Genomic DNA, 25432 nt, shown 5'->3' on the forward strand with positions numbered 1-25432 from the left:
TGTTTTTTGGGGAATGCTGTAGAATGTTAATGTTAATCTAATAATAATAATAATCTTAATGTATATTCTGACGATAGAAGAGGAGGTTTACAAATGATATTTTCTCATCATAGACATGACTTCCTGTGGTTACGGCACATTTAGATAAATTGGCCTTCTGTTCGCTGTAATTGAACATCTCCCTAAAGGAGATGAGGCAAAGAATATAACATGCTGTTCATGCTTATACCATATGTATATCCAAATAGGCATCATTGCAGCCTAATGTTCATCACTGCTGTGCTCCTATCCTGATAGGTTGGCAATGTACATAAGAATCTGTTATTAATTGACTTGTAAAGGTTATATGTAAATAAAGGTTACATAAAACATTATAACGTGTGAGTGAATTACCGAGCGTCAGTCCAGACAATTCTCTTCTCCAAATGATCCAGAGTTAGTCCGTTGGGCCAGGCTCCTATCTCCATGTCCTTGAACACAATGTGTCGTCCTCCTCCGCTCATAGAAGCAGCCTCGATACGGGGGAAGTTAGCGTCCCAGTCTGTCCAGAACAGGATTCTAAAAACATTCAATCAATCAAGAAAATGAATGAATAAAGATGTTTTTACGTCAACATCAACAAAGCGCTCTACAGTAACCAGCCTTAGACTATGAAGAGCAAGCAGAAAACCCAAGACAATAAAACCCTTTCAGATGATCCAAAGAAGACTGATAGTTTAAATAGGACTTGAAGAAAAAGCCTCCATGTAAGGAATAAATTAATTAAGATCATTTGAAACAAATGAATAAATGGACAACTAGACAACAGCACAAACTAGATAACAAAACCATTCACTGTGTTGAATACAAAAGAAAACTAGGGCTGACCCCAATTGACTGGTCGTTTGCTTGGTGGACTGAGATGCATTTTATTCAAATAGTAGAATATATATATATATACACTAGGAGGTGTGATGAATATACTATATATATATATATACACAGCACCAGCCAAATGTTTGGACACACCTACTATTTCAAGGGTTTCTCTTTATTTTACTATTTTCTACATTGTTGAATAAAAGTGAAGACGTCACAACTTTGAAATAACACATATGGAATCACGTAGTAACCCAAAAAGTGTTAACTTCTTGATGCACCCATCCCGTTAGCAGGATAATTTTCGTCAACATCCGCTGAATGTCAGAGCGCCAAATTCAAATTAAATGACTAAAAATATTACATTTTCATGAAATCACAAGTGCAATATAGCAAAACACAGTTTAGCTTGTTGTTAATCCACCTGGCGTGTCAGATTTCAAAAAAGCTTTTCGGTGAAAGCACACCAAGCGTTTATGTAAGGACATCTCTCTCAGTAGACAAAACATTACAAACAGCTAGCAGTCAAGTAGATTGGTCACAAAAGTCAGAAAAAGCAATAAAATTAATCACTTACCTTTGATGATCTTTGGTTGTTTGCACTCACGAGACTCCCAGTTATACAATAAATGTTCCTTTTGTTCCATAAAGATTTGGTTGGTGCATTATGTTCAGAAATCCACAGGCTCGAGCGGTCACAACAAAGCAGATGAAAATTCCAAATAGTATCCGTAAAGTTCGTAGAAACATGTCAAACATTTTTTATAATCAATCCTCAGGTTGTTTTTACAATATATAATTGATAATATTTCAACCGGGACAGTAGCTTCTTCAATAGGATAGAGAGAGAAATGTCTGCTCCAAGCTGTTGCGCATGCAAAACGCTGCTGGCACCCAGCCATACAATGACACGATGTGATCTTTCTCGCTCATTTTTCAAAACAAAAGCCTGAAACTATGTCTAAAGACTGGTCACACCATGGTGGAGCCATAGGAAAAGGAATCTGGTTGATATCCCTTTAAATGGAGCGAAGGCAGGCAATGGAACAGAGAGCTTTCAGGAAAAACAGCACTTCCGGGTTGGATTTTCCTAAGGTTTTCGCCTGCAATATCAGTTCTGTTATACACACAGACAATAATTTGACAGTTTTTTGGAAACTTTAGAGTGTTTTCTATCCTAATCTGACAATTATATGCATATTCTAGATTCTGGGCCTGAGAAATAGGCAGTTACATTTGGGTACGTTTTTCATCCAAACATCAAAATACTGCCCCCTACACTCAAAATGTTAAACAAATCAAAATATATTCTTCAAATTAGCCACCTTTTGCTTTGATGACAGCATTTCACTCTCTTGGCATTCTCTCAAGCAGCTTCACAAGGAATGCTTTTCTAACAGTCTTGAAGGAGTTCCCACATATGCTGAGTACTTGTTGGCTGCTTTTCCTTCACTCTGTGGTCAAACTCATCCCAAACCATCTCAATTGGGTTAAGGTTGGGGGATTGTGGAGGCCAGATTATTTGATGCAGCACTCCATCACTCTGCTTCTTGGTCAAATAGCCCTTACACAGCCTGGAGGTGTGTTTTGGGTCATTGTCCTGTTGAAAAACAATTTATACTCCCACTAAGTGCAAATCAGATGGGATGGCGTATCGCTGCAGAATGCTGTGGTATCCATGCTGGTTAAGTGTGCTTTGAAATCTGAATAAATCACTGACAGTGTCACCAGCAAAGCACCCCCACACCATCACACCTCATCCTCTATGCTTCACAGTGGGAACGTCCAATGTCCATTGCTCGTGTTTCTTGGCCCAAGTAAGTCTCTTCTTATTGGTGTCCTTTAGTAGTGGTTTCTTTGCAGCATTTCAACTTTGAAGGCCTGATTCACGCAGCAGGTGTGTCCAAACTCTTTTGACCATTTCCCTATTTTGTTACGTTACAGCCTAATTCTAAAATGTATTAAATAAAAACAATTCCTGAACAATCTTCACACAACACCCAATAAAGACAAAGCGAACAGGTTTTTAGAAATGTTTGCAAATATATAAAAGATTTAAAACAGAAATATCTTATTTGCATAAGTATTCAGACCCTTTGCTATGAGACTCGAAATTGTCACAGATCTGGGGAAGGGTTCCAAAAAATGTCTGCAACATTGAAGATCCCAATAACACAGTGGCCTCCATCATTCTTAAATAGAAGAAGCTTGGAAACCAAAACTCTTCCTAGAGCTGGCCGCCTAGCCAAACTGAGCAAATGGGGGAGAAGGGCCATGGTCAGGTAGGTGACCAAGAACCCAATGGTCACTCTGACAGAGCTCTAGTATTCCTTTGTGGAGAAGGGAGAACTTTCCAGAAGGACAACCATCTCTGCAGTACTCCACCAATCAGGCCTTTATGGTAGAGTGGCCAGATGGACGCCACTCCTCAGTAAAAGGCACATGTTAAAGTCTCTCAGACCATGAGCAACACGATTCTCTGGTCTGATGAAACCAAGACTGAACTCTTTGGACTGAATGCCAAGCGTAATGTCTGAAGGAAAAGTGGCACCATCCCTACGGTGAAGCACAGTGGTGGCAACATCATGCTGTGGGGATGTTTTTCAGTGTCAGGGACTGGGAGACTAGTCAGTATCAAGGCAAAGATAAACGGAGCAAATTACAGAGAGATCCTTGATGAAAACCTGCTCCAGAGTGCTCAGGAACTCAAACCGGGGTAATAGTTCATCTTCCAACAAGACAACGCCCCTAAGTACACAGCCAAGACAACGCAGGATTGGCATCGGGACAAGTCTCTGAATGTTCTTGAGTGGCCCGGCTAGAGCCCAGACTTGAACCTGATCGAACATCTCTGGAGAGACCTGAAAATGCAGCAATGCTCCCCATTCAACCTTTTAGAGTTTGAGGGATTCTGCAGAGAAGAATGGGAGAAACTCCCCAAATCAGGTGTTTCAAGCTTGTGGCGTCATACCCAAGAAGACTCGATGCTGTAAATACTGCCAAAGGTGCTTCAATAAAGTACTGAGTAAACGGTCTGGATAATTAAGTAAATGTGATATTTGATTTTTTAAATATAAATTATCAAACATTTCAAAAAATTACAATTTAAGCTTTAATTTGGTGTATTGCACTTGTGAATGTATGAATTAAAAATATATATTTTTGAATTTCGCGCTCTGCATTTTCAGTGGAATGTTGTCGAGGGGAACCCCTAGCCGTAAGAAGTTTAATTGATTTTAGAATAAGGCTGTAACGTAACACAATGTGGGAAAAGACCCGAAGGCACTGTATATATATATATTTTTTTAAATCTTTTTTATTTTATGCCACGAGACACCTGTCTTATTCGTGCCCATTTCAGTGAACTAATCCATTGCGGAGGCCGAGACTAATCCATCATGGAAGTGCCGGGGATTGAAGTAGAAGTGGCATGTGGTTAAGATGTCCCTCTCCAGAATGTACTCTCAACCGTCAATTTGTGCAATTTGTTACTGTTTCACAACTTCATTGTGTGAATTATTAGCATTTGATTGTTAGTGTCTATCAATTCCTCATGATATATATCACCAGTAGTACATTTACCGCTAATTCATATAATGTTGAATCTATAATGTTTGTTTGGTTACCGTAATTTCTGTTAATGCATTCAACATATTATTATTCCAGACTTTCACCAATCTCATTGTTGGAGTGGACACGCTGTTTGCAGAGCGCACAACCTATGCTACATTTCAGAGAAACACCTTTTTTGTTTCATTCCATTTATGAGTTTTGTCAATTTATTCATTAGCTTTGTTCGAATACCCATACTAACATATGGTCTACTACATACTTAATGAGTATATACACTACATACTATATACTATTAGATCATTTTAGTATACTGTAAAAGAACGGTGTCCTTTCCGTTGAGTGTACTATTGCTTCGCCTCTCTACCGGAAGTTGATGCTGTTGCTATGCAACTTCTTGCTAGCTTGTTAGCATAACAAATGACGAACCGGACATCTTACGATTTCATTAACAATTCCCGCTGAGAATGCACAATGACTATACTACTTAGCTAAGCTAAGAATGAAGTTAATAATCAAGTCAATACATGTTGGGCAGTTAGTTAGATAGCATATAGTTAATATATCGGCAAGTTTGATGCATTAGTAGCTAATTAACATTAGGTAGCTAGCTAACATACGGGTACATACAAGCAACTACTGTAATGATATGCTATGCGGTTCATAAGGCTAGCATAGATACATTGTCAGCTAACATAGCGTGTAACGTAACTCATTTGAAAAGTCATTACTTTATTACATTGCTCAACATTTCTTAACATTTGTCATAATTTGTTAACGCAATGAATTTGTATGTGCTCTCGGCAGACTTCGGCTGCATATTTTCCACAGTTTTCTTCAAATCTGAAAATGTTGTGAAGCTACTCCCATTTTCTGAAGAATTCCATGATGGGCCTTAAAAACCTCTTGATCCTACTTGAGACGCAGACGTCCCACCTAGAGCTCTGGAAATGCAAATGCGCTACGCTACACGCTAATAGTATTAGTTACAACGCAAACGTTCATTAAAATACACATGCTTGGTATTGAAATAAAGCTACAGTCGTTGTGAATCTAGCCACCGAGTCAGATTTTTAAAATGCTTTTCGGCGAAAGCATGAGAAGCTATTATCTGATAGCATGCAACACCCCAAAAGACCCGTAGGGGATGTAAACAAAAGAATTAGCATAGTCGGCGCTACACAAACCGCACAATAAAATATAAAACATTAATTACCTTTGACCATCTTCTTTCTTGGCACACCTTGATGTCCCATAATCAATACTGGGTCTTTTTTGGATTAAATCGGTCCATATATAGCCTAGATATCGATCTATGAAGACTGTGTGATAAACGGAAAAAAATAGCGTTTCATAACGTAACGTCATTTTTTAAAAGTTAAAAATTCGACGATAAACTTTCACAAAACACTTCGAAATACCTTTCTAATGCAACTTTAGGTATTACTACACGTTAATAAGCTATAAAAATCATCAGGAGGCGATGTAAATTCGATAGTTGGTCGTGTGGAAAAAATGTCCGGAAAAACAGAGACAATGCCTCATTGAAATAGTGTCCACTGCTTTGGCATACTAACCATACGCATAATATGACTAATAAGCATACTGCATACTCAATTTACGTTACAAATAGTATGGTTAGTGTGGTTAGTATGAGTATTTAAACAAAGCTATAGTCTTTTGTTTGGAGCGCTTCTGTCAATGTTGAGTAAGAACACGTACCTGATTATGCATAGAAGTAGGCCTATAGGCTACTTGGCCTGCGTGCAAAAGGACGCATATAAATGTGCCCATTTGGGGTTCTGACAGTATTTCTGAATGGCTTAACGCAACACGACTAATGAGCTGCAGAGCTTCTCAAAGTAATGTTTTCTTCACCTCAAACAGCAAGTAAACGAAGTCTGTTTTTCACTGACTGAGAATGACAATAGTTCATCAATGTAGTTGAAAGATCTTTCCAGCGCTCCCTTTCGATAACCACTTAGCGTGAAAGGGAACAACGTAATGCTCTGATCCAGTGGAAACGTCATAAAATAGGCCTATCTGATTACTTCTTCTCCCGTGAGCAAATAGCCTACAGCTGTGTCTGTTCCGAGCTTATTGGTGCAGGAAACTCTGAGGGCCCAGACTATTTTATACAATGTTGCAAGTTTGCTAGCATGAGCTTCAGGGCCAGACCTAAGTTAATAGTTGATACAATGTTTCAAGTTTGTTGCAGACAGGCCATGTGTAGCCAATGTGATGTATGTGATATTTATTTTTATCAGAATATTTTCCAATTGCAGGCTACAATGTTTTTTTAAATTGGCTTCATAGGCTATTTTTAATATAGTTGGCAATGGCAATAGACGTTACTTTTTAGCTTTGTATCATTTTCATCTAGATTTGGATCGAATTTTGATTAATCATATGACAATGACTTTGAGATACGAAGACTTTATTATAAATGCAATGAAACTGTTCCACGAAAATGTGCATATGAAAACCATAACTGGCACACAGATCGGTAGAAATGGTAAGGAAGATAAATTGGCATTCCACATGAGAAAGTTTGCAGACTCCTCATGTAGCCTGTTACCGGCAACTTCAGGAGAGTTAAGCCAGAATCTGCAAAAGCCAGTAGGTGTAGGAGTGGGAGGAGGATGTAGGAGTAAGTCATTTGTGTCTTATTTCATCAAACAGTGCGCTTAAAGCATCAGACAAGCTCAATGCATATATATTGTAGTTGATTTTATTAAAACACATAGGGTGTGTCTATATATGGAAAAATACACGTTTTAAAAGAACATACAACTTTTGGTTGGCAAAGATTTTTTTCTTCAGGGACAGCTCTAAAGTAAACATTGAAGATTAATTGTATTATTCTTATTTTCCCTCAGATGACCAAGACTGAAGGCCATGAAAAAAGAAAACATATCCACTTTTAGAATTATCTCATCCTAACAACTTAGTATGTCCTTCGAACAACTTAGTATCTTGTTTGAATGATTTAGTATCTTAATTGAACAAATTAATAAAAAATGTGTTCAAACAAGATACGAAGTTGTTCAAAAGAGACACTAAGTCATTCGTACGAGATAATACCAAGAGTCCCCTTACATTTTTTTGGGTGGTCTTTCATAACGATTTTCATTGTTTTGTCAATGTAAAAGCATTGCAAACTACAATAACTACATAGCCATAAGTGTATAGCCATCAGTGGGACTCATGAACATACACATTGGTAGCAGTCTGAGTAGCCTAGAACTGCACCAAACCGATCCATGTTCCACAGGATCTGTGACATTGGCTGGAACTGGAAGCCATCTGATTTTTATTACATTCTATGGCTCAATGTAGCCTGTAAATGAACACTGCGATTTCTTTTCCCAAACATGGCAACTATCCTGCTTTTGCCCACAGAGCCACAGGCAAGTGCGGGAGACCCATAGAGCCCTTAAAGAGCACAGGCTTAAATTGGGCAATGATGACAATGAAACAGTGTTAGGAAAAATATCCTTCTACAGATCAATAGCCTTATTCATTGGATCAGGCCCCTTAGATCAATGGCCCACTCTTTTGAGTGGATTCAAGTAATTAAATTAGAATTATTGCTATGGAGAGAAACTTTTCCTGTAGGCACAGAAATCATCCATTAATCAGAATGTGTTATCTTCTATAATGCAGTCATCCCCCTTAAAATGTGCAGTGCAGATTTATTTCTTATAAGACTACTTAATTGATTTTTATGAATGTCTGGACTTTGTTTTAAAACAAAATAAACCAGTTTTATGATCACATAAGCGTAATTCATCAGTATGCATAAATGGAAGAACTAGGCTAAACCCACTATGCCAAAAAATCATCTTATTCTGTTTTTTTATCCAACTTTGTGCCTGTGAGGTTGTTCAGAGATTAATTGAAGCAATGTATTAAAATAGAAAAAGTAAGAGTGGTAAAGTGCATGAGTCAGGGAAGAGGAAAATATTAGCCATATCACTTGTCTTCGCTAGAATGTCCACAGTATTATTATAAATGTCTTCTATATTTTTATCACTAATGGACCTTAACCTAGCAGACATCTTCATACATCAAGGGAGAAGGAAGTAGAAGAATATGAAGGCGGTTGTTTTTCATATTATGACCTCAAACCTGATTGATTGTGTACAGTATTTGATTCAGACCTGGATTTAAATAGTATTTGCTTTCTTTCAAATAGTTTAGCTTTGTTTGATTGAGCTTGTCTGGCACAACAGAACAACTTGAATAATCCCAAAAGTGTAAACCCTGCAAATCTGTCACTCCAAATAGACTCAATCAAACACTCAAAGCATTTTACAGAAAACAATCGCTATTTGAACCCAGGTCTGATGTGAATTAGCACCCACCCTTGTCCTGGGTCCAGAGCGATGGCCCGTGGATGCTCCATCCATCCAGCTATCAGTGTGGTCCTCATATCGCCATTCAGCCTGGCCACCTCAATCTGGTCCAGGTTACTGTCGATCCAGTACAGGTTCCCTGCTATCCAATCCACCGCCAGCCCCTCTGGAGTTGCCAGCCCATGCTGCACAACCACCTCGATCCCTGTCACACCTGATGGAACACCAACCACAGAACCATGGTCATCAATGCACACATCACAGGAGGTTGGTGGCACCTTAATTGGGGAGAAAGGGCTCATGGAGCGGAATCAGTGGAGTGGAATGAAATACATCAAACACATGGTTTCCATTTGCTTGATGCCATGCCATTCGCTCCGTTCTAGCCTTTATTATGAGCCGTCCTCCCATCAGCAGCCTCCACTGACACACACTAGGTGAGAGAAGACTGGAGAAGGGATGTATTCAACTCATCCTGATAATTTCCCCAGTATTGAGGGGATTTGTTTGTTGGTCTGCCAACAAAATTACATTTTATGGGGAGAAAACCGTAGCTAAAAAAACTATTGAGTAAGAAAGAAGTGTTCCATTAAACATAAGGTTTTGCCAGTATGTCTATAATCCAGCTGTTTACGGTGATCCTCTGCAACTGGAGCCTTTGTGGAAGGATCACAAAAGGGAGAAATAGTGTACAAAACATTAACACCTTCCTAATGTAAAACATTAAGAACACATTAAGAGAAAGAGTTTTATTGCAGCAGAGGCACAGAATGTAGTGCAGCACAAAACACCAACCCAAATACCAAACAAGAAGCTGTAATTCATCAGTCTTCAGAGATGTACTATAACAGTGGGAAGACTACTGAGTGTTCTAGAGTCTACCCACTACACTCAGCATTACCCTACTGAAATAACTCCTCAATGGAGGCACAGTATCACTCACAGTATCAAAGGGTGCTAAGTAGAACTAAACTGAGAACATTACTGAACTAAACTATATAGTTGGAAAGTCTAAAAAAAAGTTCCATTACAGTTTAAGAGTGGGAGGGAAGGAAGCCATGTTTATCCTCCTCATCCAATAGATCACAGCATTTAGATCTAACGCTTAGCCTAACCAAAGTATTTAAAGATTCTGATACCCTCAAAACATCACAGCTTTTACAATTTAATGTGCAGCTTAGACCTATGTACCTTCAGAGTCTGAAAGCCCAATAGAATACACCATTTAGATCTAACATGTAGCCTAGATCTAACGTATAGGACCTACATACCTCCAGAGTCTGAGAGGCGTCCTCTGTAGATCTTATCCTCCACCACATCTGTCCAGTAGAGCAGGCTGTGATTAAAGTGGAAGTCAAGCGCAATTGTGTTCCGGAGCCCTGGCACCATCAGGCTGTAGTCTCGCTTATGAAGATCTATCCGTCTTATCTCATGCCGGATAGAGAAGATGATGAAAGCCTCAAAGGGATCTGGCCGAAGGAAAGAAAGGAAGGAAACGAAGAGGAAAGAGTTAAAACGGAGATGACCGATGTTAAAATGGAGGTGACCGATGTTAAAGCGGAGATGACCGATGTTAAAGCGGAGGTGACCGATGTTAAAGCGGAGGTGACCGATGTTAAAGCGGAGGTGACCGATGTTAAAGCGGAGGTGACCGATGCCATAACAATAACAACATGAGCGGTTTGAACTGGAGCCATTAGTGGAGGACATACACAGGTATGCATGACTACACAAACACGCCCATGCACACACACTGGATCATGGTCTTTCATGACTGGGCACTGGTACACACACCTTATCTTCAGAGAATTCCAGATACAAGGTTACTCTAAGGCAAAACCTGTGTTATGCACAGAACAGAAACCCTATCCTGACTATGGAGACACATATTATCCTCAAATCACAGAACAATGAGAAAGACTGGATAGTGTAGGGAGAAGGGATGTTAACTACTTGCTATACTGACAAGTCCCTACTTATTTATAATTCAGTTATACCTGAAATTCTCTGTACAAAAGCTAGAGCTCTTGCATGAAACATCACCACAGATTCAATAGCACATTTGTCTAAATTAAATGAGGTTCTTACTCAGTTTTCTATTGTGCGCAGAAAATTTATTTATGTAAAAACCAATAAAATGTTCATGTGATGCTTTAGTAAATTGCCTATTCTTTCCCTGTTTTAACATATGATTAGCACTGCAACTGCCATCAATCTCTGAGGGAAATAGAGAGGCGAGTAGTAAAAAACGAGCTTCATAAATCTGAATGTGACACATCAAGGCTGCATGTTCTGCCATGTTCTCCTCGTTTACGAGCAGCAGCACAGAAGCAAAAAAAACATTGATCCAAAACATCAATTCAATCACACAAACTACAACACAAGTAGACGGTTTGTTCTAGTCATGTAAAGCTGTGTGATTGGATTTATGTAAAATACCCCCCCCCACACACACACACACACACACACACACTGCCTTCTTTCTGATGCCTTCTTAATAGGAATGTTTTTGTTGCTTGATTCCCAGGAGTAGGATAGGCAACAGTATTTTTTACCTATCTTTCACTGGTCTCTATCTTCAATGGCTATTAACATGGAGGAACCATCCTATATGTCTTATCATGTGTTTAAAAGAAAATGTGTTTATCATGCATACAGGTATGGTTTTTGTAATTTATTAATGATGTTGAGCAATAAAACAATTTCCCAAGTTAGGATCAATAAAGTACTACTCTACTCTATATTCTCTACACACGCAGTCCTCACAACCCCCACACAGACACACTCTGTCACCTAACCTGTGCTGTGGCAGCTGTCTCCATCAGGGCCAAGCCTCCAGCCTGGGTAGCAGGAACACTTGACGGTGGTCTTGTACTGCTCACACACCTGGCTGCACTTCAGATGCCTACTGCAGTAGTCCACCGCCTCACATGTCCTGTTGTTAGAGTCCAGGTGGAGCCCTGGAGGGCAGGAGCAGACCACCCCCGTCCCTGGTACCACCGTGCACTGATGGCTGCAGCCAACCTTGGCCACCAAACACTTATCTGGGAGCAGAGAGAGAGAGAACAGGAAGTAAGAACCAACTCCGATCTGGGAGTAGAGAGAGAGAGAGAGGACAGCAAGCAAGAACCAAACACTTATCTGAGATGGTTTTCAAAAGAGCATTGGGTTGTTAATGAACAGGGGGATCCTCAACGGAGGTTAGAAAAATAATATACCACAATATGTTGGGCCATATGCTGCATGGTACGCTTAAAAAAAGAATGAGAACGCAAATAATATCAGAATTAAAACTAGCTGGCACAAAAATAACACTGCCACTTTTTGCTCTGAGCTAGAGATTCCTAGTCAAGCATGATGACAGAATATTTCCGCTGCATATACAACATAACGAAAGCTATTACATAATGAAAGAGGCTCCACAGTTCTGTTAGTCCTCGGTAGCATGACCTGTGGGATAACGCCTTTATTATAGCCAAGGCACAAAATGAAATCGGAATGTTGTGGAGTTGTCTACTATTCCTTTCATAAAACTAATATGGAGAGGGAAAACAAATAAGAACTACTTTTCTTTCTTTCTCTCTTTCCCATTCACTCCCCAGTCTGTAATTAAATACTTTTCTCTGAAGCAGCTAGGCACCCGATTATTGTAAGTAAAAAGGCATTCTGGTGAGAAAAGGACACTACAGATCAGAAGTCTCCTTGCTAGCTAGCCATGATTAAGACAATCTTCTTGGTACAGACAAAAAAACGATAGCATTTTCTTTGCAGGGGTCCCCTAGTTGCCTGCGTGTGTGGAGGGTGGAAGAGGATATAGGAGCACTGTGCACCCATAGGTTACAGCTGGAGGAATGACTCCTGCTGAGTTGGCTCAAATCAATCAGGTCCCTCAAGGTCTCCCTGTGTGACCTAATTGGTTATGAAGCTGGCAGCACAGTGTGGGCCTTTTCTCAAATGGTGTATCCCAAATAGCATCCTCTTCCCTAAACCCTTTTCCGTTTACAATGTTCTGCGTAGGGCTCTGTTCAAAAGTAGTGCACTATGTGCGAAATAGGCTTTTTTGCACTATACTCGACTTGAGTAGGTTGATTCACTGACGTGATCTTCCTGTCTGGTCTTGCACCCCATCGGGTTTGTGCGGTAGAGGAGATCTTCGTGGGCTATATTCAGCCTTGTCTCAGGGTAGTAAGTTGGTGGTCTGTTGATATCCCTCTAGTGGTGTGGGGGCTGTACTTTGGCAAAGTGAGAGGAGTTACAGTATATCCTGCTTGGTTGGTCCTGTCCAGAGGTATTGTCAGATGGGGTCACACTGTCCCCCGACCCCCCGACCCAACCCCCCCGACCCGAAATAATAAAAAATGAAGAGGAGTGGTTTAGAGCAGTGGTTCTCAAACTTCTCCTTGGGGGCCCACAGCCATTCCATGTATTCGATCTATTCCAGAGCTAGCAAGCTTCCACTTAAAAACATGGAACACTTCTTTTCAACCTGTCAAGTTGAATCAGGTGAGTTAGTTCAGAGCTACAACCAAATTCTGAAACATCTGCGGGTCCCCAAGAAGAGGTTTGAGAACCACTGTCTTAGAGAGATGGAAATGTAATGAATGTGAATGGTTATTTGTTTATGTGAATATAAAACTTCACAGATTGTAAGGTTGTGTCATTAGATTTGGGGTGGGGTTGCTAAAATTTCTGTCAACAAGAATTGAGTCCCCAGAAATTCCGGTGAGAAAAAATGGTGTCCCAGATGGAAAAGTTTGAATACCACTACTCTAAACACATCTCTTCCACTTAAAAACATGGAACACTTCTTCACAATTAGGCAGAAAGACCACAGACTAATCTATTTCTAGGGTATCAAGCAATATGGTGTACTACAAATAATATCTCTCCTTATTACCACAGAAAGGCCTTTCGTCAGACTGGTCAGCACAGTCGGTCTTGCCGTTGCAGATCTTCTCTGGTGGCAGGCAAATGGAGGTGTCATTGGCACAGGGGTATTTTGGAGGCTTACAGACAGCTGCCTCACAGGAATCCTCATCGGAACGATCCTCACAGTCGATATCGCCATCACAAACCCAGCTCTTGGTGATACACTTTCCTGATGGTGTCACACATGTATACAGATACATCCAGACATACACAAACAAACACAAATGTGCACAATCCATAAACCCAACCAAAAAAAGATGCAGAAGATATTCCTCAGAGACAATGTCAATGATCAACTGTCCACACAGTCGAGTAGAACCTCTGAAATAGAACCCTAAGGGAATACACTACTGCAAATGCTGAAGAGGAACCAATCAACATAACCACACAGTGAACTTCAAGCATCCCTCAGGCACTTTGAAAAAAAGCTATTTGACATCTAAATCAAGAATCAGGAATTCATACCAACAGCCTGAAAGCAATTTAAGGCATAGCATGATCCGTATCATAATCTTTTCCACAGAATGAGGTGATTGCAGTCTACAAAGACTGTAAAATATGTACTGTATTGTGAGTTTAGACTAGAATATACAGTACTACATTACATGAGGTAATGCACTGCTGAGATATTTCGTAAAAAATCTATCTTCTTCCTGCCATCAACAGAAAGGCACAGCCACAGTTGTGAGTTAAATGCTTCACTTCAAATGAAAATCCACAGCTAGATAATTACAGCCTCCTGATACCTGCTACCAGGGATAATCTCAAATTCCCCTTGCTCGCCATGTGTATTACAAAGAGGCAGCCAGAGCAGGTGGAATAACTGCAGGGGAAGAGGCACAAATATGCCAGAATTGACAGAATTTACAGCATCATCATTAATTAATGCAGCTAGGCCAGTGACTGTGTGAAGCCTGGATTACAGAGCATCCTAATTTAGAGGCCTGCGATAAAAGTTGCCCTCTGTTGCACTTAAAATCAAATTTCAAATCAAATGTTATTCATCATATGCTTAGTAAACAACAGGTGTGAACTAACATTGAAATGCTTACTTATGGGCCCTTCCCAACAATACAGAGAGAAAGAAAATAGAGAAATAATAGAAAAGTAAAACATAATAAAAGTAATAATAATTACACAATGAGTAACAATAACTTGGCTATATACAAGGGGTACCAGTGCCGTATCGATATGCAGGAATACAAGATAATTGAAGAGGATATGTACACACATATACTGTATCTAGGAATAGAGTTACAGATAGTAAACAGTAACAGAGTCAAAAAAGTTAGTGCAAAAAGGATCAATGCAGATATTCTGGGTATCTATTTGGTTAACTATTTAAATAACAACTTAGCAGTCTTATAGCTTGGGGTTAGAAGCTGTTCAGGGTCCTGTTGGTTCCAGACTTGGTGCATCGGTACCGCTTGCCGTGTGATAGCAGAGAGAACAGTCTATGACTTGGGTAGCTGGAGTCTTTGACAATTTTTAAGGCCTTCATCTGACAATGCCAGGTATAGAGGTCTTGTATTGGCAGGGAGTTTGGCCCCAGTGATGTACGGTGATGTAGCTAGTGTTACGGATACAGTTATCCTGTGTGTTTGTATATCCTGTGTGTGTGTTTCTTTTCTCTCCTTCTCCCCTCACAGGTGAAAATCATCACTCTCCAATCAGTCAACAATCAATCATCAATCAGAAGACACACCTCCTCCTATTTCCTACCCTATCACAGTTCCTTCCCCATGGTTTAAAAACCCCATCATTTGTTTGCTCTAGAGCTCAATTCTCTCTGTAAATGCCATGTCTGTAGGTCTCTGTGTTTCACTCTCGCTTTGTGTCTTAACCTCTCTTTTGTTTGAGCACCTCCATAGCACTTTCATCACCTGTGAGTATTGTTTTTGGTTATGGTGTTTGTTTGTTGCTGGTGGGAAAAGGGGAAACCAAGACAAGTCGCCCATGGGCATACACTACCCGTAGGTGAACTTTGTTAAATACACTAGTTAGAACTGGGCGGACCACCCACTGTATTTTTGGTTAGTTAGTTAGCTGTTGTTAAAGTAGGCTAGTCTAGCTTAGGGGTGTTTTTGTATATTTATTTCTTTCCTTGGGTCCAGCTCAGCCCCTTTTCCTGCTCCCCCTTTTCCTGCTCCCCCCCCATTACCGTGTGTTTATAAATAAACCTGGAGTTTGACGGTAGATTTCTGTTGTCGTGGTTATTTCGTTCACACTTTTAACTTTGTCACAATAATAATTTGCATGAGTTATGTTACGGGTCTCATTTACCATCCCCCCCCCCCTAGACTGTCGGGCCAAAAGGGATTCGTAACACTAGTCAAGATGCTCTCAATGGTTCAGCTGTAGAACTTTTTGAGGATCTGAGATGCCCATGCCAAATATTTTCAGCCTCGTCAGGGGAACGGCTGTGTTGGTTAGTTTGGACCATGATAGATCCTTAGTGATGTGAGGGGGCGTGCTCGGCCCTCTGTTTCCTGTAGTGCACGATCAACTCCTTTGTCTTGCTGATGTTGAGGAATAGGTTGTTGTCCTGGCACCACAATGCCAGTTCTCTGACCTCCTTATAAGCTGTCTCATCATTATCAGGGATCAGGTCTACCACCGTTGTGTTGTTGGCAAACTTAATGATGGTGTTGGAGTCATGCGTGGCCACGTAGTCCTGGGTGAGTAGGGAGTACAAGAGAGGACTGAGCATGCACCCCAGAGGGTCCCCCGTGTTGAGGGTCAGCGTGGCAAATGTGTTTTCGCCTGCCCTCATCACCTGGGGGCATCCCGTCAGGAAGTCCAGGAATCAGTTGCAGAGGGTGTTCAGTCCCAGGGTCCTTAACTTAGTGGTGAGCTTGGAGGGCACTATGGTGTTGAATGCTGAGCTGTAGTCAATGAACAGCATTCTCATGTAGGTGTTCCTTTTGTCCAAGGGCAGTGTGGAGTGCAATAGAGATTGCACCATGTCTGCATCTGGTGGGGCGGTATGTGATTTGGAATGGCGCAAAGGTTCCTTGGATGATGGTTTTGATGTGAGCCTTGACCATGCTTGCAAAGTATTTCATGGCGACAGACGTGAGTGCTGTGGGGCGATATTTATTTGGACAGGATGTCTAGGCGTTCTTGGGCATAGGGACTACTGGTTGAAACATGCAGGTATACAGTATTACAAACTACATCAGGAAATGTTGTAAATATCAGTGAAGGCTTGCCAGCTGGCCATTGCATGATCTGAATACACATCCTGGTAATCCGCCTGGCCCTGCGGCCTTGTGAATGTTAGCCTGTTCAAAGGTCTTACTTAAATCAGCTACTGAAAGTGTGATTACACAGACATCTGGAACAGCTGGTGCTCTCACATATGGTTCAGTGTTGCTTGCCTCGAAGCAAGCATAAAATGCATTCAGCTCGTCTGGTAGGCTTGTGTCACTGGGCAGCTCTCGGCTGGGTTTTCCCTTTGTTTTTCCGTGCTAGTTTGCAAGCCCTGACACATCCGATGAGCATCAGAGCTGGTGTAGTAAGATTCAATCTTAGTCCTGTATTGACGCCTTGCCTGTTTGCTGATTCATTGGAGGGCGCAGCGGGATTTCTTAAACACGTCCAGGTTAGTGTCCCGCTCCTTGAAAGATGAAGCTCTAGCCTTTATCTCAGTGTGGATGTTGCCAGTAATACATGGCTTCTGGTTGGGATATGTACACTGTATGTACGGTCACTGTGATGCACTTATTGATTAAGCTGATGTAATAAACTCAATACCATCAGAAACATATTCCAGTGTGCTAGCGAATCAGTTATGTAGCTAAGCATCTGCTTCATCTGACCACTTCTGTATTGAGCACATCAGCGGTACTTTTTGTTTGAGTGCTTGCTTCTAAGCAGGAATAAGGAGAATAGAGTTATGGGCCGATTTTCCAAATGGAGGGCGAGGAAGAGCTTTGTATGCGTCCGTGTGTGGAGTAAAGTTGATCCACAGTTTTTTCGCGTCTAGTTGCACAGGTGACATGCTGTTAGAAATTAGGTCAAATGGATTTCAGTTTTCCTGCATTAAAATCATCAGCCAAAAGTAGCGCCGCTTCTGGATGAGCATTTTCTTGTTTGCTTGTGGCCCTATAAGGTTCGTTGAGGGCCGTCTTTGTGCCAGCATAATATTTTGGTGGTAATAGACAGCTCTGAAAAATATAGATGAGAACTCTAGGTAAATAGCATGGTCTATAGCTTCTCATGGGGTATTCTATCTCAGGTGAATAGAACCTCGAGACTTACTTTAATATTAGAGATTCCACACCAGCTGTTGTTAACAGAGACACACACCACGTCCCTTGAGCTTACCCGACGTTGCCGTTCTGTCCTGCCGATGCATAGAAAAACCATCTAGAATATTGTCAGTGTCCTTGTTCAGCCAAGTTTCAAAGGAACATAGGATATTACAGTCCTTCAGGTCCTGTTGATAAGATAGTCTCGAATGGCGCTCGTCCAGTTTGCTCTCCAGTGATTGTACATTCACCAATAGAACAGAGATAGCGGTGGTTAATTTACTCAACGCTGTAGTTTCATCAGGATTCCCGCACATCGGCCTCTATATAGCAGTCTATATAGCAGTTAAGCATTATGTCCTGGGTCGCCGACTCATTGAAGTATAAATCTTAATTGAGTTTAGTGATCACTGTTCTAATGTCCAGGAGCTCTTTTTGGTCATAGAAAATTATGGCGGAAACATTATGTACAAAAAAAGTTACAATCAGGAGACAAAGCGAAGCGGCAACTAAAAAAATAATGTAGCTGGAATTTATTCATGCCATTCTTTTTTTGTAGAGATGGTACTATAAAATATATGCGGTTTCTATGATGTACTACATAGACAGTTGGTGAGGCTAGAGTTTCTAGCTCTGCTATTTGATGTTGGTCAATGTCATCCTTTTAAATTTGCTTCTAGTTTAGCATTAATGTAATGGTCAAAGATTGTACACTACCATCAGACAATATATTTTCTTAGGCAAACCGAGTAGCTAGGAAGTTTTGGTTCTGGATTATGATTACTGACAGAAGTCTCTATACTACCTGTGTCTTTGCATGTGAACTTGGCCTTGGGGTCACAAATCCTCTTGGTGCCCTCACAGGCCACCTCATCACTACCGTCCTCGCAGTCTTTGTCCCCATCACACCTCCAGCGCTCTGGGATACACGTACCATCTTCCGTACAGTGGAACTCATCCCCACTGCACTCTATCACAGGAGGCAATGCTGCAAGTGAAAAATAAATAAATAATTATACAATGGGTGGGTCTAATCCTGGATGCTCATTAGTTAAAACCGCATTCCAACCAGTGTCTATTCCAAAAGTTACCACCGGCTAAAGCTATGATGTTGAAATGCTGTTCCATCTTACTGCGCAATACAGTATCTCATCAGCCCAGCCAGGCAATTTATAAACTTGATCTCTACTACAAAAATCATTTAGACATTCTCTCTTGTTTCATTAAGACTAGCATTTGAATTTCAACAGCGGAGATTTGTATATACAGTGGGGCAAAAAAGTATTTAGTCAGCCACCAATTGTGCAAGTTCTACAATTTAAAAAGATGAGAGGCCTGTAATTTTTATCATAGGTACACTTCAACTATGACAGACAAAATCAGAAAAAAAATCCAGAAAATCACACTAGGATTTTTAATGAATTTATTTGCAAATTATCGTGGAAAATAAGTATTTGGTCACCTACAAACAAGCAAGATTTCTGGCTCTCACAGACCTGTAACGTCTTCTTTAAGAGGCTCCTCTGTCCTCTACTCGTTACCTGTATTAATGGCACCTGTTTGAACTTGTTATCAGTATAAAAGACACCTGTCCACAACCTCAAACAGTCACACTCCAAATTCCACTATGGCCAAGACCAAAGAGCTGTCAAAGGACACCAGAAACAAAATTGTAGACCTGCACCAGGCTGTCACGACTTCTACCGAAGTTGCCTCTCCTTGTTCGGGCGGTGCTCGGCATTCGACGTCACCGGTCTTCTAGCCATCATTGATCCATTTTTAATTTTCCATTGGTTTTGTCTTGTCTTCCCACACACCTGTTTTCAATCCCATTCATTACCTGTTGTGTATTTAACCCTCAAGTCTTTGTCAGAGTGTTTTATTGTTAGTGTTTGGTGCGCGACGGGTCCTCGTACCCATGTTTTTTCATGTCTGTATGTTTTAGTGTTATGGAGCATGTTCTGTGGACATTTATTAAAATACTCCATTTACACTCCATTTTGACTCTCCTGCCCCTGACTTCCCTGCCACCTATACACACACGGCGCTGACACAGGCTGGGAAGACTGAATCTGCAATAGGTAAGCAGCTTGGTTTGAAGAAATCAACTGTGGGAGCAATTATTAGGAAATGGAAGACATACAAGACCACTGATAATCTCCCTCGATCTGGGGCTCTACGCAAGATCTCACCCCGTGGGGTCAAAATGATCACAACGGTGAGCAAAAATCCCAGAACCACACAGGGGGACCTAGTGAATGACCTGCAGAGAGCTGGGACCAAAGTAACAAAGCCTTCCATCAGTAACACACTACGCCGTCAGGGACTCAAATCCTGCAGTGCCAGACGTGTCCCCCTGCTTAAGCCAGTACATGTCCAGGCCCGTCTGAAGTTTGCTAGAGAGCATTTGGATGATCCAGAAGAAGATTGGGAGAATGTCATATGGTCAGATGAAACCAAAATATAACTTTTTGGTAAAAACTCAACTCGTCGTGTTTGGAGGACAAAGAATGCTGAGTTGCATCCAAAGAACACCATAACTACTGTGAAGCATGGGGGTGGAAACATCATGCGTTGGGGCTCTTTTTCTGCAAAGGGACCAGGACGACTGATCCATGTAAAGGAAAGAATGAATGGGGCCATGTATCGTGAGATTTTGAGTGAAAACCTCCTTCCATCAGCAAGGGCATTGAAGATGAAACGTGGCTGGGTCTTTCAGCATGACAATGATCCCAAACACACCGCCCAGGCAACGAAGGGCTGGCTTCATAAGAAGCATTTCAAGGTCCTGGAGTGGCCTAGCCAGTCTCCAGATCTCAACCCCTCAACCCCATATCTTTGGAGAGATTTGAAAGTCCGTGTTACCCAGCAACAGCCCCAAAACATCACTGCTCTAGAGGAGATCTGCATGGAGGAATGGGCCAAAATACCAGCAACAGTGTGTGAACCTTGTGAAGACTGACAGAAAACGTTTGACCTCTGTCATTGCCAACAAAGGGTATATAACAAAGTATTGAGAAACTTTTGTTATTGACCAAAGACTTATTTTCCACCATAATTTGCAAATAAATTCATTAAAAATCCTACAATGTGATTTTCTGGATTTTTTTCTCCTCATTTTGTCTGTCAGAGTTGAAGTGTACCTATGATGAAAATTACGGGCCTCATCTTTTTAAGTGGGAGAACTTGCACAATTGATGGCTGACTAAATACTTTTTTGCCCCACTGTACCTTGCTGTCTGTCTCACCGACATTGTTTCAATAATGAAATTCGATCTCCAGCTGTCGCATAGAAATAAACGTGTCTGGATGAGACTGACAGGCAGATAGCTTTTCTCAGCCAGTCAAAATCCTGAAACAGCTGGCATAATTTTATGGATGTATGCAAAGAAATGTAAATTTAAAAAAAGGTCAAATGAAATGATATGCAGCTAGATTGCTGTCTTTCCATCTTCCGTTTGAAGTGACTGTGTTGTTGGCTAGCTCCCCTGAACAACATTGTCCTGACGAGAGAGCACATTTTCTATGCCAGGTGAAATTGTGCATCATTAGCTCATTGTTATGGATGTATCTAAATAAATGGCACTAGAAAACAGCTTAAACTTATGCAAATGCAGCTCCTTTGCTGGTGTTCTGGCTGCACTGTTTGATGTAAATTTAAGTTAGCTGTGGTTGGCTAGCTAGCAAGCAAGGGATAAGAACGTTGCCAGCCAGTATTGCAATGTAACATTTAGAATGAACGACGGGGTTGCATCCATAGATACAGAACAAAAAGACTGAATGACTGAGTTGCATCTCTGGCAACTGAACCGATAGAACGAACGACCTGCCGGCTTGTGTAGCAACCCTAGATTTGTGTCGGGACTATATCTTGTGGAAGGATGAAATAGTATGAATAAATTAATCAAAATTTTAAAAAATGAAAACATGTCAATCACTATTTGAATGTTGGTAACCCATTTGTATAAAAGTAATAATGCCCTCAAAACCGGTGTTTGGAGGATATATTGGCACAGTTTGCCGTCCCTTGACGAACAACACCCTTGCTAATATATCCCCCAAACACCAACTTCTCTGGCATTATCTCTTAAATAGAATCCTTCTGTGAATGTGAAAATTGGTTCCCAGTGGGCAAACTTGACAATATTGGGTTATGTATATTCTTTTCCATTCAAAGCTATGGCAAAATAATCTGTATGATTGATCTTTCAAATGTTATTTTGAATCATGCTAGGTCACAAGACCGCTTGTATTCAACCTAACCATTTCCACATTGCCAGGAAAAAAACAACTTCTGAAATCAGAGATCAGAAGTATTTCCATAACAGTCAGGGGCTGCCGAGCCAGAGCTTTAACCCCAGGGGTGGACCACAACCCAGCAACACTACACTGTATTAGAGTAGAAAGGAAAAGGCTGGAGATGGGAGACGGTTTGATGAATAACTTCCTCATTCTAGTGACAAGGTAGCTGTGAGCATTTCAGCTACCCGGGCTAGGCTCAGCTTTCTGAGGTAATTATACCAGATTAAAATATTCATGTTGTACTGTTGTGAACAGTAGATGAGATTAGATCAGCAGTGCGAGAGGAAGATGAAGACTTAAGGACATTAGACCAGACCAGTTAACAGTTAATATAAAATTAAACTAATTATCTTTAAAAACATACATATTTCTGCTGATTTAAATGCCAAATGAATAATTAATAGTTACGCTCCATGTTTCACGTGCAGTAATGAGGATGAGTAGTTAGCCCACCTTGAAAGCATCTACAGTGGCTTGCGAAAGTATTCACCCCCCTTGGCATTTTTCCTATTTTGTTGCCTTACAACCTGGAATTAAATTACATTTTTGGGAGGTTTGTATCATTTGATTTACACAACATGCCTACCACTTTGAAGATGAAAAATAGTTTTTATTGTGAAACAAACAAATTAAGACACAAAAACTGAACTTGACTGTGCATAACTATTCAACCCCCCAAAGTCAATACTTTATAGAGCCACCTTTTGCAGCAATTACAGCTGCAAGTCTCTATAAGCTTGGCACATCTAGCCACTGGGATTTTGGCCCATTCTTCAAGGCAAAACTGCTCCAGCTCCAAGTTGGATGGGTTCCGCTGGTGTCCAGCAATCTTCTCAACTGGATTGAGCTCTGGGACTTGACTAGGCCATCCCAAGACAATTACACATTTCCCCTTAAACCACTTGAGTGTTGCTTCCATCCCAGTCTCAAATCTCTAGAACACTGAAACAGGTTTCCCTCAAGAATTTCCCTCTATTTAGCACCATCCATCATTCCTTCAATTCTGACCAGTTTCCCAGTCCCTGCCAATGAAAAACATCCCCACAGCATGATGCTGCCACCCCCATTCTTCACTGTGGGGATGGTGTTCTCGGGGTGATGAGAGGTGTTGGCTTTGCGCCAGGCATAGCATTTTCCTTGATGGGCAAAAAGCTCAATTTTTGTCTCAACTGACCAGAGTACCTTCTTCCATATGTTTGGGGTGTCTCCCACATGCCTTTTGGCGAACACCAAACATGTTTGCTTATTTTTTTCTTTAAGTAATGGCTTTTTTCTGGCCACTCTTCCGTAAAGCCCAGCTCTGTGGAGTGTACGGCTTAAAATGGTCCTATGGACAGATACTCCAATCTCTGCTGTGGAGCTTTGCAGCTCCTTCACGGTTATCTTTGGTATTTTTGTTGCCTCTCTGATTAATGCCCTCCTTGCCTGGTCAGTGAGTTTCGGTGGGTGGCCCTCTTTTGGCAGGTTTGTTGTGGTGCCATATTCTTTCCATTTCTTATAATGATTTAATGGTGCTCCATGGGATGTTCAAAGTTTCGGATATTTTTTTTATAACCCAAACATGATTTGTACTTCTCCACAACTGTACTTCTCCACAACTTGGAGAGATCCTTGGTGCCCCTTGCTTCCATTTTTTTATTTTGGGGAATTTTTATAACAAGTTATTTTTTTTCATTTCACTTTACCAATTTTGATTATTTTGTGTATGTCCATTAGATGACATCCAAATAAAAATACATTTTAAATTACAGGTTGTAATGCAGCAAAATAGGAAAAACACAATACTCACAATGTTGGGATAGTTAACATGATACTTAGTGCAGAGTACATTAATTTGTCAAAATGAGGGATGGCACTATCACTTATGAAGCTGCATTTGCATTACGAATACTAAAAGTGCTACAATAAAGGAATTACAAAACAAAAAAACATGGTTTCTCTCACCAGCTCCAGACCCTCCACAGGTGGTGTTCTCATCACTGAAGTCCCCACAGTCGTCGTCCCCATCGCAGGCCCAGTGGTCTGGAATACATCTCCCACTGGAGCACTGGAACTGGGTGTTGGAGCAGTAGTGGACACAACTCACCTCGTCACTACCATCTCCACAGTCATCATCTTGGGACACAGAGGAAAAATAGCAAGTTTGACAGACTAGGTTTGACTCCTTCATGTCATAAGAATGTGCATTAGATTGGGGAGGGCTCAGAAGTCACGTTTTAGGCAAGGTACGCGTACTCTCCACATCCCACTGGGCACAAACTGGTTGAATCAAAGTTGTTTCAATTTCAGTTGTCAAAGTAATGTGACATGAAAAAAAGTCATCAATGTGTTTTGAGGGTGAAAGGATTATGTCATCATGGTAACCAATTTTCAACAGACAAACCCTGTATAAAGTTAAATCCACTATCAGAAAAAAAACTACAGGTTGGGCAGAAACTCCTACTGAAGAGTTGATATATCTACAGTTATTCCTTTGTTCTCCATTCCAGGGTTTTAACCAAGTTCAGCCCTGATTAGCTTTGATATTTGTGACTGACTAAAACCATGTGCAATTGTGAGAATGATTATTATTAAGAAAGCTCCACTTAATAACAAAATGATTTACTGTTGCCATCAAAGTCATTTCAAATGAGGTATACCAGAGCAAATTAAATGTAACCATATTTTATGAGTCATAAATCATCAAGTATGCTATTTAGGCTTACAGTACAGGATATAGCATTGGTGAAGTCATCAACAGCTATTGTTTCAATTCAACCCCTATTCTTTAACTTACATTTTTGGTTGAGAAGGACACATGAATCCAACATCAATTCTTAATTTGTAGACAAACTCAAATCAAATCAAAATGTATTGGTCACATACATGTGTTTAGCAGATGTTATTGTGGGTGAAGCGAAATGCTTGTGCTTCTCGTTCCGACTGTGTAGCAATATCTAGCAAGTAATATCTAATAATTACACAACAAATACCTAATATACACAAATCTAAGTAAAGGAATGGAATTAAGAATATATATATATGGATGAACAATGTCAGAGTGGCATAGACTAAGATTCAGTAGATAGTATACAATACAGTATATACATATGAGATGAGTAATGCAAGTTACGTAAATGTTATTAAAGTGACATTATTAAAGTGACTGGTGCTCAATTTATT

At 40.6% G+C, this 25432-nt stretch overlaps 1 protein-coding gene across 1 annotated transcript in view; it reads right to left on the bottom strand.

Annotated features, from left to right (window-relative positions):
• The window catches only part of LOC112224856 (low-density lipoprotein receptor-related protein 1B), a 365574-nt gene that overhangs the window by 202777 nt on the left and 137365 nt on the right, over positions 1–25432 (bottom strand). Inside the window, 7 exon segments of the mRNA XM_042306367.1 lie at positions 394–558; positions 8796–9000; positions 10058–10255; positions 11585–11830; positions 13684–13884; positions 18774–18956; positions 24215–24385. Coding sequence (XP_042162301.1) covers positions 394–558; positions 8796–9000; positions 10058–10255; positions 11585–11830; positions 13684–13884; positions 18774–18956; positions 24215–24385 — 1369 coding nt within the window.

Source organism: Oncorhynchus tshawytscha, linkage group LG26, assembly GCF_018296145.1.
Source record: "Oncorhynchus tshawytscha isolate Ot180627B linkage group LG26, Otsh_v2.0, whole genome shotgun sequence".
NCBI lineage: Eukaryota > Metazoa > Chordata > Actinopteri > Salmoniformes > Salmonidae > Oncorhynchus > Oncorhynchus tshawytscha.